This window comes from Sebastes umbrosus, chromosome 23 (assembly GCF_015220745.1).
Source record: "Sebastes umbrosus isolate fSebUmb1 chromosome 23, fSebUmb1.pri, whole genome shotgun sequence".
Taxonomy (NCBI): domain Eukaryota; kingdom Metazoa; phylum Chordata; class Actinopteri; order Perciformes; family Sebastidae; genus Sebastes; species Sebastes umbrosus.
This window is the reverse complement of record NC_051291.1, coordinates 21,267,482-21,287,192: the sequence shown is the minus strand read 5'-3', so window position 1 is coordinate 21,287,192 and position 19,711 is coordinate 21,267,482. Positions and strand designations below refer to the sequence as shown.

The following is a 19,711-nucleotide window of genomic DNA, read 5'->3' as shown; positions in this document are numbered from 1 at the left end:
TGCACTGTAATTCGTATATATCCCACAAAATCAAATAACGTCCGTACTTAAGTTATGCCACTTTGGTAGTTATTTTTACCCAAACATTGACTTATTTGTCACATAACTTCCGTACTTAAGTAACGCCAAGTACATAGTTATTTTAACCCAAATGTTGACTTACTTGTCACGTAACTTCTGTACTTATCGCGCTTCCCTAGTTATTTTAAACAAAATGTTGAGTTATTTGTCACGTAACTTACTGCTTAAGTAACGCCACTTCTGTAGTTATTTCAACACAAACGTTGAATTATTTGTTACGTTACTACTGTACTTAACGCCGCTTCCGTAGTTATTTTAAACAAAATGTTGAATTATTTGTCACGTAACTTACGTACTTAAGTTTCGTCACGTTCATAGTTATTTTAACCCAAACCTTGACTTGTTTGTCACGTAACTTCCGTACTTATGTTACTCCACTTTCGTAGTTATTTTAACAAAACCAGGATCTTTCTTGTCGGAAAGTTTATTTTGACGCTCGAAAAAAATTAGGAATAACTTTTTTTTTAGGGTATTATATGACCCGTTGTATGAGGATACGTTGACTTATAAGAGTGGTGTCTTTAATGAAATATTACTGTAATACACTGTAGATATACTGTATCTGACATTTAACACAACAACCTGACCTGAACGATGTATAAAAAAGTGGTCATGTTATACATTTGAGCACAGTTCATTTGTTTATTAAACATAGGTGGTAGAAACATAAAGCCTTGTTAACTTTAATATACATTATGTCATATTATACAAATAATTTACAACATTGCAGTACATTAAAGAGAAAGAAAAGGCCACATTAAACTTAGTCACAACTATCCAGAATGACTCCGTTGTGCATATACAGTATGTACGATCCCAAGCCAAACATATTTCACATTATGAAAGACTTATTTTTCTGTTATTTAACTGTCATACAAACACTCAAAATAAAATATTATTTCAGATTTTAAACATTGAGGACACAAGTTGAGGTTTCGCAGACAGAAATATTTTCGTCACGGTTGTATCAGCTGTTAACACTATGAGATAAACACACAGTTCAGTGAATGAATACAGGACTGCATTTATTACACTCATGCCGGTAAAGGTCTGTGATATGATAATTATTTTACTTCTCTTTTGCAATTTTCCTCTCAGTCTTGTTTCACTCTATAGACTCAGAAGTCCACTTACCAGCTTTTTCCAGAGCTTTATTACTAAGATACGCTGTTGAAAGCCCTGAAAAAAGCTAGTAAGTGGACCTTGAGTTGATATTTTTTGACTTCTGAATAATGAACTTTAAAATTGTATATTTAGCTCAGTTTGTAAAACACAAAATGCGATAATAAAAGTCCCTGAAGATGCGTTTATATATGTTCTTCAAAGAGAAATCTGGTGTTAGTGTTGCAGGTTGTTTAACTATCATTTTAATTAACTTTCACTTTGTTTTAGTTTTCAGTAACAATACTAACATCACTATTTAGCACCCTAAAATGAAAAAAAAATGTGAAAAGTAAAGACATGATAAACATCACAGTTTTACTCTCATGAGCCGCCAAACAAAAACTGTAGTTAGTCTGGTGAGGAATGTCAACCGAAAATTAAACTAAGGAAGCTCAGTGTGGACATGATTGCAATTTTTGTCCTGTAATCTCAATATTACTTTATTCTTGTGATCACAATTTGTGGTGCAGAAAATTATTCAGAAAATACTCATACCTTATTAAAACACATTATTTATCAGAAGATTACCCAAAAACCTGAAAAAATTATATTTTTTCAGGTTTTTCAAGGACATGACAGGATATGAGTAGTCATATCCTCTCTGAGCTTCCAAAGAATTGGAGAGATTTCTTTTAACTTTTTCATATTTGTTTCCTCTCAAAACACAAACCAGGAAGACTTCTTACTTTACATTCAATACATTAATTTACATAATTTCTATGTGCAACCAGCCGATTGCCTCTCTACCGTGCTAATATGTATATATACTAACTTTCTTCTTCTATGGTACAGATGCATTTTTTTAACTGAATCAGGTTATGATTAAGGCACTATTATACTTTTTTATTCACATACATGAACAACCAGACGAATCACCTTTTGCTGATGATGTTGAACTTTTCATGCATTATTGCTTATTGATGAATAAATGTGGTAACTGCATATGTGGCATATGCTGGTTAAATTGATATGCAGTTAAACTTATGAAGCATTTCACAACTTAGCATTTCAATTCCAAACTCTACATCCCTCCAGACATTGATATAGTTTCCATAATGAATGTTTAGTTTAACAAAGAAATGCAAAGCTGTAACAATCAATCCTTGCCATTGATTACCATATTCTTTAGCTCTGTTTCTATTTGAATGACCAGCTCTTTTATGGTTAAACATTGCCACATGTAAATCAACATATGAGCATTTCTTTAAATATCTTTACAAATTCATGGATATATAGTCAATATACAATCAGATATTTTTGTCCCCCAAAATAAATGTTCAATTCTGTAGATTATTAATATTAGGACGTTGATATTGGACAATATTTTTAAGATAATTTCTTCCTACAAGGGTGAAATCTTCAGTTAAAGTTTATTGTAACTGTTCATTTGACTGTAATAATTCAGTCATTATATTACAAAGAACTAAAAACATATTACTAAAACTTTCAGGATTGAACCTACTTTCATATTTTGCTGATGACATGTCCATATTCCTTCCAAACAACACGGACTGTTACCTTCAGTATACTGAAGCAAACAAAACTTGATGTACATTTAAATGTTGAGTCTGTGATTCTTTCTTATTTGACTGAGGTTCACTCTTTCCTTCAAAGTCTCCCTTGGATGCAGGCTTTGTAATTGTGATGTACAAACTGCAGTTAAGAGAGGTGATGACAGTGGGCAAAGGGTCATGCCTACGGTATATTACCAAAAGTAAAAAGAGAAATGTTGTGTCACAATATGACGAGGAGATATAGGCTAAACTTGAAATCTGAAGTCCAACTGAAATTACATTTAGTCAGTCGCCGGTGCCAAAAGGAGAGAGTGCCGGTGTTACACCGTAGGGAATGAGAGAGTGTCGGTGTTGCACTGTAGGGAACGATAGAGTGCCGGTGTTGCACCGTAGAGAACGAGTGTGTCGGTATTGCACCGTAGAGAACGAGAGTGATGGTGTTACACCGTAGAGAACGAGAGTATCAGAGTTGCACCATAGAGAACGAGTGTGTCGGTATTGCACCGTAGAGAACGAGAGTGATGGTGTTACACCGTAGAGAACGAGAGTATCAGAGTTGCACCGTAGAGAACGAGAGTGCCGGTGTTACACCGTAGAGAACGAGAGTGCCGGTGTTACACCGTAGAGAACGAGAGTGATGGTGTTACACCGTAGAGAACGAGAGTGTCGGTGTTGCACCGTAGAGAACGAGAGTGTCGGTGTTACACCGTAGAGAACGTGGGAGTGGTGTTGAATAAATGTAAAACTAGGGGGCGCCATGATGAAACAAAAAAATATAAAATTTAAAGCTCCCTTTTGGTTTTTGATTTTTATTCTCAAAGGAGAACACAGGTATATTTGCTGTAGCCCTCAAAAATACAATTTAATTTCAGTTAGACTTTAAAACTTTTCTCTCCACTAACCAATTCACCGAGGGACCAGAGGATGGATGGTGGTGATCCAGATGTGATGATGTTTAATCCCAACAACACACACATTTACACACACCACAAACACATAGTGTAAATCCAACCTTGCCGTCATGGTGAAATGTCTATGAAACATGAAAAAACCCACAAGAAACAGAAAATGACTCATCTGCATGTGCAGTCGTCTGAAACACATGAAGATAGAAACTGATCAGGATAAAAGATTTATTTTATCAAAAATAGATCACAATTAAAGATTGTCAAAATAAACATGGCAACAAGAACTGGAAATAAGAAAAAGAAAGAAATCAAAAATGCTTTCACACTGAAGTTCCCAGTAATCAGTCACGCTATTGCTTTTTCTTATTTTTGCATGAAAATGAAACAATTTGGTGACAAGCCTGAAGTTAATAATGAAGAATGAAAATGTCTGTATTATAATTCAAACATTTTCATTGTATAGTACCAAATAGCTCCGAAGCGCTAACTGATCCGAAAACCGCGTAAACCAGACATCTTTAAGCTGTTGGACGTTTTAGGCTAGCAGTTTTCCTTTGTGCTAAGCTAAGCTAAACACATCCTGGAAACTATCCCTACTGGGGATTTGAACTGGTATCCATCTGACGTCATCCATTCTTCTCACAAATCACCAATTTTGTGTTTGAAATTTACAGGAATTAAACGTCACCTCCAGGACTGGTGGAAAAATCTCAGAAACAGCATTTTAGTCCATCCGCTTCCATTAAAGCCTCAAACTAATAAACTGTTTTAGGTTAAGCAGGTTATTTTTAAGACAGGCTGACCCACTCCATACATTATTGCCCTTAAATCAACAAATAATTTAAAAACAGTCACACTCGCTCACACACACTTCTGATCATTTCACCAATAAATAAAAAATGTGCAAAGAAAATCATGATGTCAGGCTCTAAACTGGATGTTTAATTAAAAGGCTTCATATAGTTAGTTTTGTATGCATTTCCTCTGGCATTTTTAGCATTTTTTGGGACTTCAGTAAGTTATCAAATGGCAGTTTATAGAGCGTTTGGGTTATTTAATTGTCCCAGATACATAGAGAGACATTTATAAACTCAATCCAGGTGTGATGACAGATAACGGGACACCGACGTCGTTAAAGCTTCTGTCGTTAATGAGCGGACACTGAGGTAGATGTTATCAATAATAACAGATATACAGCATTCTGATCAAAACCCAAACACAATCAGAAACATTCAAAATTATTCAAAGATGTCAAATGTCTGCAATAAATGCATTTTAACTGTCTTTTTTTTCATAATTTTCCACACAAACATTCTTGTTATTGGGGCTTTTTTAAAGTGTTTTTGGCAGGCAGACATTTTTCATCAGAGCTGCCCACTGGAGCTGTTTTTACCAAGGCAAAAATGAAAAAAAACAAAATAGCAAAAATGTTAAAAATCTACAAAATAATTAACCAATTCCTTTCCATATAAAACATATACAGTATGATACTTTAAAAAATATAGATTTAGCAACTAACTCCACCGGTCGAACAGATTTATTTCAATATATCGATGAGCTGCTGTTGTTGTTCCCGTGTTTCAGATCAACACAAACATGTTTTCTTCTCTTTACATGCTCTACTTTCCAAGCATGCAATAATATGTTTTGGTTTGAATATGATATGCAACGTACAGACAGGACTTACAAGTCTCTACAGCAACAGGAGCAATCTCCCAAAAAACATCTACTCGAGAATATGCAGAGGACTCCATGTTGTAAATATCAGATGATTCAAGTAACGTTTGTCGTACCTCAGAGTCCGACTGTAGCTTCAGTCAGGATGTCCTCTTGTAATGGAAAGGCGTCTCATAGCTCCCATGAGTGTCAGTGTTTTTATCCAGAGTTAGTTTTATTTCACCTTCATCAGAGGAAGGATAACGAAGAGGAAGAGGAGGGGTGGGGGAAGCATGGATGTCGTACTCTTTTGGTTTGACGAGGTGGAGGAGCGGCTCATCGTTCTTCACCTGGAAAACAAAAAGAAAGAAACACAGTTGTTACATTACAGAGTATAATAAAAAGTAGTCTTTCTTCACCTCCAGGAAGTAAAAAACTCTTGTACATTGTGTGACTTTAAACAGTCTCAGATAAAAGTTGTAAACATGGAGAAATCTTAAATGTCAAGAATTGTTAAAATTGGAAAATCTAATAAAATTGTGTGGGGAAATGTAAAAAACAAATGTGTGAAAAATGTCCAAGAAATGTGGGGGGAAAAAAACAATGTGTGAAAAATGTTTAAAAAATGTGGGAAAAAAATGTAAAAGAAAATGTGAGAAAAATGTCCAAAAGATTTGTGAAAACTGTCGAAAAATGTGTGACAAATACCAAAAACTTTTCCATAAAATGTGTGGGGAAATGTAAAAGAAAATATGTGGAAAAAGTCCAAGAAATGGTGAAAAGAAAAAAAGAAAAAAAAAACAATGTGTGAAAAATGTCAAAGAAATGTGAAAAATCTTTAAAAAATGTAAAAAAAAAAAAAAAAAATTGTGAAAGATGTGAAAAATGTCCCAAAACATTGTGAAAACTGTCGAAAAATGTGTGAAAAATATTTTAAAAAATGTTCCAGAAAATGTGTGAAATATATGTGAAAAATGTCTGCAAAGTGTAAAAACAATATCCAAAAAATGTGTGAAAAGACGATTTTGCAAATATATGTTTTTTTTGGTAGGAAATGATGAAACTTGTAGTCCCTCAGTTTGGGGACTACACCTACAGTACAGTAAAGTATTTTGGAATGTTATAATGAAGTTTCCTCAAAGAAAACGTGTTGATTTAAAAGATAAACTCCTGTTGATTGGTAAAGTGAAAGATGATTTCAAAGACTGTGATACCTAACAGTAAATTACACCTGCTTTTGATTTTTGGAAAGTTCATTCTTAAACGAAACCTCAGTCTTCTTATCTCCATATCCTGAGAGAGAGCGAGGCAATTAAATCTATATGTGAAAGACCGTCTCATATAAATTGGACATTTTTCTGGAAGCTCTGGAATCAGGCTGCACACTGTGAACATTTACTGTGAACATTTACTTTCCCAGGGTATCCATCACCACAGTCACATGCTGAGGAAGCGGAAACAAGGACAAACCAGCAGCCATCACTTTCTGTTTTTTCTGTGTGGACCGTGCAGCCTCTATTGTCGTACACACACATTTAAGAGTTCATGACACCCAGTTCACTGGTTACCAACCCTCTGAGATTAAACCTACAGGGACCACAGGAGGTTTAATCCAGCCATAAACTCACTTTACTGACCCAGTTTAATCTCAGGTGTCAGCTACGGACACTGGTGGGAAACTATTATTATAACTATAAAAAGACGGGACGTGATGAGCTGCAACAAGACAAGCGAGCCAGACGGTGACCCGGACCAGAACCAGGAGCAGTCAGACCAGCTGTGTGCTGAATGTTGTTTGTATAATAATCCAGTGAAGCTGCTCTCTGATGTTTGTCGAGCTTCACTTCACTCCAGCAGATACAAAGGTTTTATCAGCTGGCGTCGGTGAGCATGGCTGCACAGCGTCCACGTAGGAACGCTGAGAATAGACGGTTTCTCCGGGACAGGAGAGCAGAGAGGAGATAATCAATAAACATGTTTCATTTACTGATGTCACTCTGCAGGGATAATTCAGTCTTTATAGTTAATCAGTTCTGTTTTTCTTCTGCTGCCACTCCGAGCCACTATGACCTTCACCATCCTGTTGACATCAGGAATAATCCACAGCCAGCTATGCAATTATTGAACAATAAAGGATGACACAGGTTGTTATTTTTGATAACCACATGGGTCAGAGTATTTTATCTTGCTTCTATCATTGCAGCGTTTTGCACAGGCCTGAGATTAAAGCCAAAACATGAGAGTTTTCAAAATAAACCCGATCCTAACCTGATCCTTATGGAAGACGGAACCTGCCAAAATCAAAAATAAATAAATTAATGAATTGGTAAAATGTGACAAAAATTTATATTTCTGTTTTAATTTCCTTATTTATTTATTTAGCTTTGTATTAATTCCCATATTATTTATCTTTGTATTTATTTTTATTAATCTTTAAATTTATTTATTTATTTATTTTTGCATTTATTTTTATTTATTTTTAAATGTGTGCATTTGTTTATTTATTTGTGCAATCACTTATCTATTTATTTATTTATTTATCTTTATATTCATTCCCTTATTTATTTAATCTTCTGTTTAATTTTCCTTTTCATTTATTTATGTAATTATTTTTACTCATCTTTAAATTTATTTTATTTTTTCCATTTATTTATTTATTTATGTATTCATTTTGTAAATGTATTCATTTTACATTTATTTGCATTTATTTTTAAATGTGTGCATGTATTTATGTATTTATGCAATTATTTATTTGTTTATTTATTTATAAAATGTCACAAAATAATGAAAAACGTCCAACATGTTGTCCAAAACACAAAGAGATTAAATAAATGTAGCCATTAATTAATTGATAAAATGTGACATAAATTGATATTTCTGTTTTAATTTGGTTCTTTATTCATCTTTGCATTAATTTATTTACTCCTCTGTATAATTTTTCCCTTTTATTTCAAATGTATTTACTTATTTTAGCATTTATTTATTTTTTTATTTATCTATTTATTTTATATTTATTTTTAAATGTATGTATTTATTTATGTATTTATGCATTTCTTTCTTTCTTTATTTATGCATGATTTTTTCTTTGCACCCTTTATCTATTTCCCCCAAACTTATTTATATCTGTATTCTTTTCGTTACACATTTCTTTTTAAATTTATTTATGCATCTATGCCTCATTATGCAAATGAGGGGGGCATGACATGTTGTTAAATGTTTGGTATACAGTGGTGGATTTACAGGGTTCTGCTCTAAATATATATATAAAATACTAATATACCCTATATTACAAAAATCTGTGAATAATACTTTGACTTGCATGTGCTTCTATTAAAAACAAAAGAAGAAATGTAACAACCTGAATACAAGGTGAATAAGGTCAAAGATGAATCCAACAGCACTTAAAGTTAAAGTCCAAACAAAGTCTGTCCGGTTGCAGAAATCTACACAACAAAGTAATAAAAACACATTAGAATCACCGTTATGATAAACTTTACTCCTCCAACCAGCAGGAAGTGCTGCAGCCTTCAAGCTCTCAAGATGGATAACAGAAAATAATAGAAAACTCTCCAGCAAATCAGAATCCAGTATCCTCTGTTGCTATGGCAACAGTCATAATACATATCTAACCAGAGTCATGTGTTCCCCAAAAACTGGATTTGATCTTTTTCTTTCGCCAGCTGTAGTAAAACCTCCACCTGCATCATTATTTCCTTCATGTAAACAGCATGAAGCAGCTCAGTGTGATGTCATGTTGATGTTGTGATCCCGTCACCACGGCGACCAGCAGCCCAGCAGCTGTGCTGTCACCTGATGGTTTAGTGTCCAGCAGCTCAAGGTCTCCTGACTGTAATTCATCAAGTGTAAGTGACATAGGTGTCTTTAAATAACGCTGACCTCCAACCTCCACCGACCTGTGACATGACGCCGCACGACTGGCGGATTATATCAATAGCAGCTGATTATTCTCACATATTTATCAATAATTACTCATCACATAAATCAATGACTGGACTGTTATCAGTGTGATGTTTTAAGTTTGAACACCAGATAGAGACAGATGTTTCTTTTTGTCATTTCAGCTACAAATCAGGTTTGTTAAATATGAAATATGATGTCACACAAAGAGGATAAAATGTTAAAATTGTATATATGAATATATTCAGACTTAGAACTTAAAACTGAAATCAATTAGCCAATCGAGAAACAATTAATCTGCTTAATATTAATTGAAGGTGTTTATTAAGCATAAATGCTGCTTACGTAAATGTGATGATTTATTGTTTTTCTCTGTTTTACATCTCAGTCAACTGAATCTCTTTGTGTTTTGGACATCGTGTTGGACGTTTTTCATTATTTTGTGACATTTTATAAATAAATAAACAAATAAATGAATAATTGCATAAATACATAAATATATGCACACATTTAAAAAATAAATGCAAAATTAATAAATTTACAAAATTAATACATAAATAAATAAATGGAAAGAATAAAATGCATTTAAAGATAAATACAAATAAATACATAAATAAATAAAAAGGAAAATTAAAAAGAAGATTAAATAAATAAGGGAATTAATACAAAGATAGATAAATAAATAAGTGATTGCACAAATACATAAACAAATGCACTCATACAAAAATAATGCAAAAATAAATAAATGAATAGATGAATAAATTTAAAGATTAATAAAAAATAAATACATAAATAAATAAACAATACAAAGATAGATAAATAAATAAGGGAATTAATACAAAGATAAATAAATAAATAAGCAAATTACAACGGAAATATCAATTTATGCCACATTTTATCAATTCATTAATGGCTACATTTATTTTTAATATTATTTTTGCCACATTTAATGACATATTTATTTATTTATTGAGTCATTTATTTATTAATTCATTTATTTTTGATTTTGGCAGGTTCCTTCCTCCATAGGGAGGTTATGGGTGGAGGTTGGTTAGGGGGAGGTTGGAGGTTGAGTGTGTAACTCTCTGCGGGCCACTTGTGGCTCCAGGACAGATTCTCTCAGCAGTGACAAAGACACTAACAATAGCTGTCAGAGTGAAACTCGGCCCGTCAACAGCAGCAGTGTCATCCAAGGGGAGACCTGTTTACCTCCACCTGCATATGTTCAGAGAGGAGGAGGAAGAGGAGGAGGAGGAGGGAGGTGACTCCACAAGAGGAGGTTCTGACCAGAACCCCTCCCAGAGGACGACGCAGTCAGTCAGCACGATGCTTGTTTGAGACGTCATGTCTGCGTTATGTAACTGTAACAGGGTGGATGTATGGTGGAGGAGCGGCCTACAACACGCTCTAAACATGCTTTATCTTTCCTCCACGTCACCGACACACTTTAAGTCAAATAATGCAAAGGGCTGCAGTTTGGAATGATTTAAAGGGCGGGTCCATCGACTATGTTAACGCCCAGCCCTCAGCCATTTAGCTAAAAGCAGTGACGTAGGTTAGCACAGTAAGCTAATCAATAATGTTCTGAATAATGTGAACGCTAGCACCAGCTGAGTCAACGTTATCTGTGCTAAGTTTGGAAATAACTTAAACAAGTGGGGTTGTATGTATACTCCATGTTCTGAAACGTAAAATTACTGTTTTTGTTAATGGAGTCTGGTGGCTTTGAAAAGAACAATATAACGGCTTCCGTAAAGCAGCTGTGGACGGAAGCAGCAGAAAAACGGACCTAAAAACTTTCAACATCAGTTTAACTGTATGCTATACTTTGAATATTTTCATCACTTTACCTCCCCGCCAGACAGCCCTTTCTGACAGGGAACTGAAGCTGTTGTCTTCAAAGCCACCAGACTCCATTCACAAAAACAGTAATTTAACCTCTCAGAACGCAGGAGTTGATGGTCTACGTTTGGAAATAACTGAAAGGGTAAGTTCAGATTTTTTGAAGTGGGGTTGTATGTATACTGGTCATTATTGTAATGTTGTAGTAAAACTAAATATAATATGTGTGTATATAAATCTATGGGTTTATGTTGGTTTATGTAGGTACACATTCAGTTGCCAGTTTGTTGATTCAACTATGATCATTTAGGAGGATGTATGTGGTGCTGTCGCTCTATATTGCATTACAGAGAGATGTTTCTGTTATTTAGTCCACCCTCACTATTATAAATTGGGTGGACAAAATAGTAGAAACACTTGTCAGTATAACACAATCAACTACATCCTCCAAAATGATCATAAAACTGAATCAACATCTCTCTAAAAACTGAACATATTATTGCATTCGTTTTATCTGGGTGTACCTAATAAACTGAACACGGAGTGTAGGTAATACGTGTGTGATGCAGAGTTACGTCTTTAACAAGGTTCATCTCAACCACCTGTGTGAGTTGTCCTTAGTGAGACGGCGAGCAGCTGGACGGAGGAAGGTTCTAAAAGGTTCTAAAGCTGCAGCGTCACAAGAGTCCAGAGCTCCATCAGTGGAGACAGAGGAGTGAAGTTAGAGGACAGATTTTAGACATTTTAGAAAATAACTTACAGCCCAGAAGTTACTCTGATCTTTCTTCAGGAAATGCAGCTACTTTAGTTTGAATTTAGGACTTCTCCACGTCCAAGGAAAACAATTTGGTTTGAACCATTTTAGTCGGGAAACGAGTCCTGACTGTGTTTCATGAAAAAGAGGAATATTTAATTATTTCATCGACAACAAAACAGGCTGCTAATACCCATCTATAGAAGGGATGTTTCATGATAAAACATTTTATTTAAAAAGTAAAATCACAACTACACCTGTTCCAAGTCCGCACCATCAAAATAAAAAATCTGTTCATGTTCACGCTGATTTTTTACAAAAGATTTAAACTTTTGTGTTTGCTTAAGTTATCTGGTGTCACAAAGAAAGATCATTATTTGTCCGGACTGTAACCGACCTCATCGCCATGAATATTGGCAAGTATACCAGGTAGAAACAGGATGAAAAAGAGGTATGATTTAGAGGGATAGTTCCTGTGTGATCGACTCGTTTCACCTCTTTAAGAAGGAGCTGATAAAAACATAAAACACACCTCAGTTTGAACACAGAACTTCCTTGACAGATCCCGTGATCAACAGATATATTTAATATCTTAGTTTCTTACTATTCCTGCTAAAATCACAATTTACTTAATCTTGTGGCTTTGCTTTCACACCACAAGAGTTCAACTGACAGCTCGCACATCTGCCAGACCAAAGCAAACGCACAAGAAGAATTAAGAAGATAAAGTGTAAAAGTTAACCTCTTATTATTCTTCCCTCTTTTTTAGAGACACTGGCACTATCAGAAAGTAAAGAAAAGTCTACATTTACGTCATAAGACTCTCCTACAGCCAGAACTGTTTTATTTTAAAAGGAAGTTCTGAATAGAAAGTGGATCAGTGTCCAGCTGCAGCTGACAGAATCAATGTGAACCAGCAGAATGATGCAGCAGCTGTTGGCTGCCACCTGCAGGATCACAGCTGTACTGCAGCTGCTACAGATGTTAACAGATGATGGGTTTTAAATCTGTCTGCAGCTTTTACACATTAACATCCTGCATTTTAAACAAGAGTGACTAACTGTTGTTCTCAATGAAGCTTAAAAATACCATTTCATTGTGAGTAATCATCAGAGAACAGAGCTGCAGTAATAACGTATTTCTTCTATATAAGAAAAGAAATTTCTCATATTTCTTATTGACCAAACTTATACAGAATAAAAGACTGAAACAATGCAGTTTCTGCCAATGTCAGCTGATGTTAATGTGAGAAGGATTCACCTCAAAATGTTCTCTGAATTAATAAGATGTTTTAGTCATTCAACTTGTGGGTTTTTAATTATTTTTTTTTCCAAATCAAGAAAATTAGCGTTAGTCATTTTTATTTCTTTAAATAACTAGCATTCTGTATTTTTCATCTGGTCGTTAGTGATTTTTTGCAAACTGTTTGTGATAATTGGTATCAATATCAGAAAATACAAAAAAAAAAAACTGTATTGTAAGAGTATTAAGTTAGTGTATGAGTGAAAGCGAGGGTTGTGGATATTGGTGGCCCAAAAACCAAGATTGCGAAGGCCTTAAAATCAAGATGGCTACAGCCCAAAAACCAAGATGGTGATGGCCAAAAACCAAGATTGTGCAGACCAAAAAACCAAGATGGCGACGGCCCAAAAACCAAGATGGCCATGGCCAAAAATCAAGATAATGCGGCCAAAAACCAAGATGGCGACGGTCAAAAAAACAAGAGGGTGACGGCCCAAAAACCAAGATGGCCATGGCCAAAAATCAAGATGGTGCGGTCAAAAACCAAGATGGTGACGGCCAAAAAACCAAGAGGGTGACGGCCCAAAAAACAAGATGGTGACGGCCAAAAAACCAAGAGGGTGACGGCCCAAAAACCAAGATGGCGACGACCCAAAAATCAAGATGGTGCGGCAAAAAAAACAAGATGGCAACAGCCCAAAAACCAAGATGGCCATGGCCAAAAACCAAGATGGTGACGGCCAAAAAAACAAGATGGTGACGGCTAAAAACCAAGATGGTGACAGCAAAAAAACAAGATGGTGACGACCAAGGATCCAAGATGGTGACGGCTAAAAACCAAGATGGTGACGGGCAAAAACCAAGATGGTGACGGCCAAAAACCAAGATGGCGATGGCCCAAAAAACAAGATGGCGAAGGTCCAAAAAACAAGATTGTGCCGGCCAGAAAGCCGAGATGGCAACAGCCAAAAAACAAAAAACAATATGGCAGACCAAAAACCAAGATGGCGAGGGCCAAAACGTTGAACCAACGGTGACGTCACGGTGACAACATCCACTTCCTGTATACGTCTATGGTTTTTAGTTTGTTTTCCTGCCCCCTGGTGGCCAACAATCAATTCATGCAGCTTTAAATCAACATATTTTATCGATCTAGGTGGAAAATGATCTTTAATTCAGCGTGTTCACTGAAAATGACGCCAAATGGATAAATATGTCACTCGCTACTAATCTAGACCGAACATGAACACATGAAAACAACATTATTGATTGATATCGGGCTACAGAAACCTCAACACAGATACACAGAATGAATATAATATAATGAACTTGTTCTGGTTGAACTCACCTCTCCGTGTGACCAGCCCTCCGGAGTTATGAATCCGTTAGTCGTCTGAGTTGAAGAGCCGTCCGGCCGTCCGTCTGTGTGTCGATGATTCAGCAGTTAAACTCCATCAGGCCTCCATCCATCAATCCATCAGCTAATAATCCAACAGGACGTCTGCTGGGACCATTTTTATTCCCTCAGTTTGTTCAAAAATTCCCCTTTTTTCATGAGGTTTGGTTGAGTGATTCGTCCCTGGAGTCCAGATGAGTAAGGTGCTTTAATGACGGAGCTAATTATGGAAACCTCAAACACAGCAGGCGACCTGTTGGTGTAAATATCGGGGGAAGTGCTAAAATATTTATCGATTTGAGACAGAAAATTGTATTTTTGCTTAAACTGATTTGTGCATTTTAAGCATTTCCTAAAGTTAAAACATTAGAGCTCGACAGATACATCAGCAGCTGATATCACCTGATCAAAGAAATATCGGTCTCAGTGTCAGCATTTTGTTATGGAAGCAAAAAGGTGATAAAATAATTTTAATTGTAATTTTTTTTTAATACAACTGAATGTAAATATTTTACTTTGAAAACCTAGCTATCTGGATTTATGTGGTTTGAATTCTCTTTTTATATACTCTTTTTTATATTTCAACATTACAAGAAACTGCATGAATACTTATATACTTTGAATGCCAAAGATTCAGATTTTGTCCTTTTTTTGGCTGCCATATCGGGTCAATATATACAACAAAAAGTGGCAACACGTTTTTTTGTATTGATCTTATTTTACATCTCTGTATCAAATTTTGTTGTTTTTTTTGTTTTGTTTATTTAATTTTTGCTAATTCCAGTAATTCCAGTTTTGCTTTTCAAAATTTTCTTTTACTGTCATTTTTTATAAGAAAATGAATTTTTAACGTGAATACTTAATTTTGAAATTCAATCACAGTTTAAATACCAAAGATTCAGATTTCAGTCTTTTTTGGCTTCCGTACTTGGCCAACAAAAAGTGGCAAAATTTGGCTACATTTTTTTGAATTGATCTTTTTTTTCATTTCTGTATAATATGTTGTTGTTTTTTTGTGTTTTGTTTATATCTTTTTTGCTAATTCCTGTGACTTTTGTTGTTCAAAATGTTCTTTTACTGTCAATTTTGATAAGAAAGTGTATCATTAAATAATTTTCATTGCTAAAATATTCTGCTTTTTATCACAGCACTTGTTGCTGAGATTTTAAATAAGTAAATATCAGTGTCTGTATTGTATAAATCAGCCCCAAAATTTCAGCATCAGTCGAGCTCTAAAACATCTTTTTTTTTTACAAACTATTGAATGGGACGGCTTCCTTTCTTTTTTATACATGTGTTTTTCTGGCTGAAAAAAATACACGATTTTAGAACTTCTGTTGGGTCTCTGGGAACTTGTGATGTTATTTTCTGACATATTTTAAGCCTAAAATAACAGATGATCAGAGTAATGGCTGGTTACAGCTCAGTTTGGACCATCAGTATGGATCATATTCTGTGTGACTAAGGTGCATGGACAATAAGTCGTGTAACTGGCTGTTAATATGTTATATTTTATATTTTGGACTGTGAAGGTTGAAATGATTCAGCTGGTGAAATCAAACAACATGGAGGCTTCCACAACATGGTGGTTTAGTGGCCTCGCTGAGTCTCGTCTTCACAGCCTTCAGTCCTGTGGCAGACAATACAGAAAAGTCTGGAAGGTTGCTATAGAAACTGCATCCAGCAGAGGGATGCGGGGATGCTTCTCATCCACACTGTGGCGCTGTTGGTTTGGGGGGAAAAAAAGCTGCAGCTGATTTTCATAATGCTTTAACAAAGTGAGGATTTAACCTTCTGGAGCCTTGGACTGTTTAATTTTAGTAGAATTGATTCTTCCACATCATCTGATCACCACTGAGCTGAAAACACATGAGAATGTGCTGCATCTTATTTAGATTAAATTGGTCCTGTGTTGCTTCAGATAGACAGAAAAAAAAGCAAATGTAAACTTTAAACCTGCATTATTATGGCAATAAATTACGCATTTACTAAGAGAGACATTAATAATAATAATAACAATAAAGTGCTACAACTGGCTAAAGGCTGATCATTTCTCCTGACTCATGACGCGCGTAATGGAAGACCGTTTCAGGGGATGAATGATAATCCATAAATGAATCCCGTTGATGGCAGAAATGAGGAGCTCTCCAGTCTGAACTCCAACCAGAGTGCAGGATGTTTGATGGCACTGAAAGGTTCTCCTCTACGCGCCACCGGTGCGTAAACGTGGGGTCCATCTCAGACGTCGGTGAGCTTCCCGGTGTACGGCGCTTTGTGCGGGCTGCAGTTGGTGTATTTGATGGAGTCCGCGTTGTCGCTGTCCAGGTAGTCGGATTTGGTCAGAGACGGTTTGCTGTCGCTCTGGTTAAAGTCTCCAAACTGCGGCTGCTGCTGCTGCCCGCACGTCACGTGCGTGTACTGGAACTGCTCCTCGTGCTCCGTCTCCCGGTGGTAGAAGTAGTTGAAGTTGGACACGATGACCGGCACCGGGAGCGCGATGGTGAGCACGCCGGCGATGGCGCACAGAGAGCCCACGATCTTCCCTCCGATGGTGACCGGACACATGTCCCCGTAGCCCACCGTAGTCATGGACACCACGGCCCACCAGAAGGCGTCCGGGATGCTGCTGAAACCGGACTCCGGGTCGTCGGTCTCCGCGAAGTACACCGCGCTGGAGAAGAGGATGACTCCGATGAAGAGGAAGAAGATGAGCAGTCCCAGCTCCCGCATGCTGGCCTGCAGGGTCTTTCCCAGGATCTGGAGCCCCTTGGAGTGTCTGGAGAGCTTGAAGATCCTGAAGACCCGGACCAGACGGATGACCCGGAGGATGGCCAGAGACATGGCCTGCTGTCCGTTGCCCTGATGCTCCGCCAGCTCCAGACCCAGCGTGATGAAGTACGGCATGATGGCCACGATGTCGATGGTGTTCATGATGTTCTTGAAGAACGCGGGCTTGCTCGGGCACGCGAGGAACCGGACCAGCAGCTCGAAGGAGAACCAGATGATGCAGAGGGTCTCCACGATGAAGAACGGGTCAGTGAACGGGTTAGGCTTCTTTGCGCGCGCGGTTCCGTTCACCGCCAGCAGCTGCTCGTCCGGTACCCGGGCTTCCTCCCGGAACTCCGGTAAAGTCTCCAAGCAGAAGATCACGATGGAGATGAGGATCACGAGCACGGAGACGATGGCGATGCCCCTGGCGGGTCCGGAGCTCTCCGGGTACTCGAACAGGAGCCAGACCTGCCTCTGGAACTCGTTGGCTGGCAGCGGCCGCTCCTCCTCCTTGATGAAACCTTCATCCTCCTTAAAGTTCTCGATCACCTCCTCGCCCAGCTCGTAGAACTTGATCTCCTCCATGAAGATGTCCACCGGCACGTTGACGGGTCTCCGGAGCCTCCCGCCGGACTGGTAGTAGTACAGGATGGCATCGAAGCTGGGTCTGTTCCGGTCGAAGAAGTACTCGTTCCGGAGCGGGTCGAAGAAGCGCATCCTCTTCCTCGGGTTCCCCAGCAGCGTGCACGGGAACTGGGCGAGCGTCTTCAGCTGCGTCTCGAAGCGCAGCCCGGAGATGTTGATGACGACCCGCTCGCAGCAGTCCTGGTTGTCGGCTCGCTCCGGGTCGTACACATCCTGGGCTGACAGCGCGGCCAGTGCCACAGTCTCATCCAGGTTCTCTCCGGGCACCACTGTCATCTTAACCCCCCCACTAGACCCCCCTAGACCCTAGACCAGGGCTCCTCAGTCCTCTCTCCGATCCCCCCTCCGACTCCTCCGCGCGTATTTTGGAAACCCAGCTGACCGTCTTTTTCTCGTGTCTTCTTCTTTTCGTCACGTGTGATCTGGTTCCTCTGGTTGTGGTTCCTTTGGTTCCTGTAGTTCCTCTTTTTCCTGTGGTTCCTCTGGTTCTGGTTCCTCTGGCATCGTTGTTGCCCCCCCACCCCACCGCGCTCACCTCTCCACCGTCCACGCGCTGCTGTTGTCTGGACTGGCCGTCACATTCACTGCATCTTAAGCAGGCTTTGCCCTCCCCGAGCTGACGTGTGTGTGTGCGCGCTCTCTCACTGAGGAGGGGGGGGTGGGGGGGGAAAACACGCACATATGCTCACAATGAATCTGATCCGGCTATTTAGACACAATAAAATAATAATATGGAGACAATAGCAGGGGGATTTGGAGACTTTGCGTGCACAGGAAGAGTCGTGCGTAAATGAACCTGTTGTCTCCAGCGTGGCACAGTCTCAAGGTTATCACTTGAGTTGTTTTTGATGCAAATACGAACATGCATGAATGAATGAATGAATGCGTAAAAACGTGCAAAACGCGTGCAAAACGCGTGCAAAAAACATGCAATTTTCATGCAAGAAATCTAAATTTCATCCGTGATTAAATACCTGTGGCTCAGAGGTTCGTCCTCCTCAGTCCATCCATCCTTTCATCCACAATGACACACACACATAGAGAGACTAAAAGAGGCTCCGCAATGTCACGCGCTGCAGCCGTTTTCCAGACGGGAACCTCGCTGGGGTTAAAGTTGTGCACGACTTTCAAGGATGGTGTCATGTCTGCTTGCGTATTGCTTTGTGCGTGAAACACAAAATAAAGCATTCTTCTGTCGAGAGTTTGAAAGCAACATGTCTCTGTGTGGAAGGTAAACAGTGCTGCGCTGTGCAACAAGTCGAGAGAAGGAGAAAAAAAATAAAAAGGGAATCTGGATGATGGAAAGAAGGGAGAGTTTCTGGGCTGCAGCTCAAAGTGGTGACGTGTTCTCTCCGAAAATAGCTGGATTTCTCTCAGGGGCCAGCAGGAAAAGTTTCTTTTCCCATGGAATGACCCGAGGGAGCTGCTGCAGGGAAAATGAGAAAATGAGATGATGAAAAAGGGAAAATAAAACAGATTTACATCTCTAACCAAGAGAGAGAAGAAGAAGATACACAGGGAGAGAGTCATTCAGAAAATACAACAGCAAACCTGGAGACTTAATTCAAAGTTCCTCTTGAATGAAAAGATTAAAACAGGAGAACGAAGAGGAATGCATTAAAACATTCAATGGGATGTTGGAATGGAACCAGAATACCAGCCAACATCTTTCACTACCAAACAAACTTGTCATTTTGCTATCTGGAAATTCATGATATTGCTAAAAACACAAGACATATGAAATGAGGTTCTGTGTCACCATATTCAGCTCCTCGTATAAACAGAAATTCAACATAAAGACACTCAAAAAACAGTGGAAATA

At 38.0% G+C, this 19,711-nt stretch overlaps 1 protein-coding gene across 1 annotated transcript; it reads right to left on the bottom strand.

The window, feature by feature from the left end:
- Positions 1-709: 709 nt before the first annotated feature.
- LOC119482941 (shaker-related potassium channel tsha2-like) lies at positions 710-19,101 on the bottom strand. Its single transcript, XM_037760847.1, has 3 exons — positions 18,864-19,101; positions 14,428-18,533; positions 710-5,673 (listed from the first exon to the last, which is right to left on the bottom strand). The coding sequence occupies exon 2, from the start codon at positions 18,163-18,165 to the stop codon at positions 16,714-16,716; it is 1,452 nt and encodes a 483-aa protein (XP_037616775.1). The 5' UTR covers positions 18,166-18,533; positions 18,864-19,101; the 3' UTR covers positions 710-5,673; positions 14,428-16,713.
- Between the last annotated feature and the right edge of the window lie 610 nt (positions 19,102-19,711).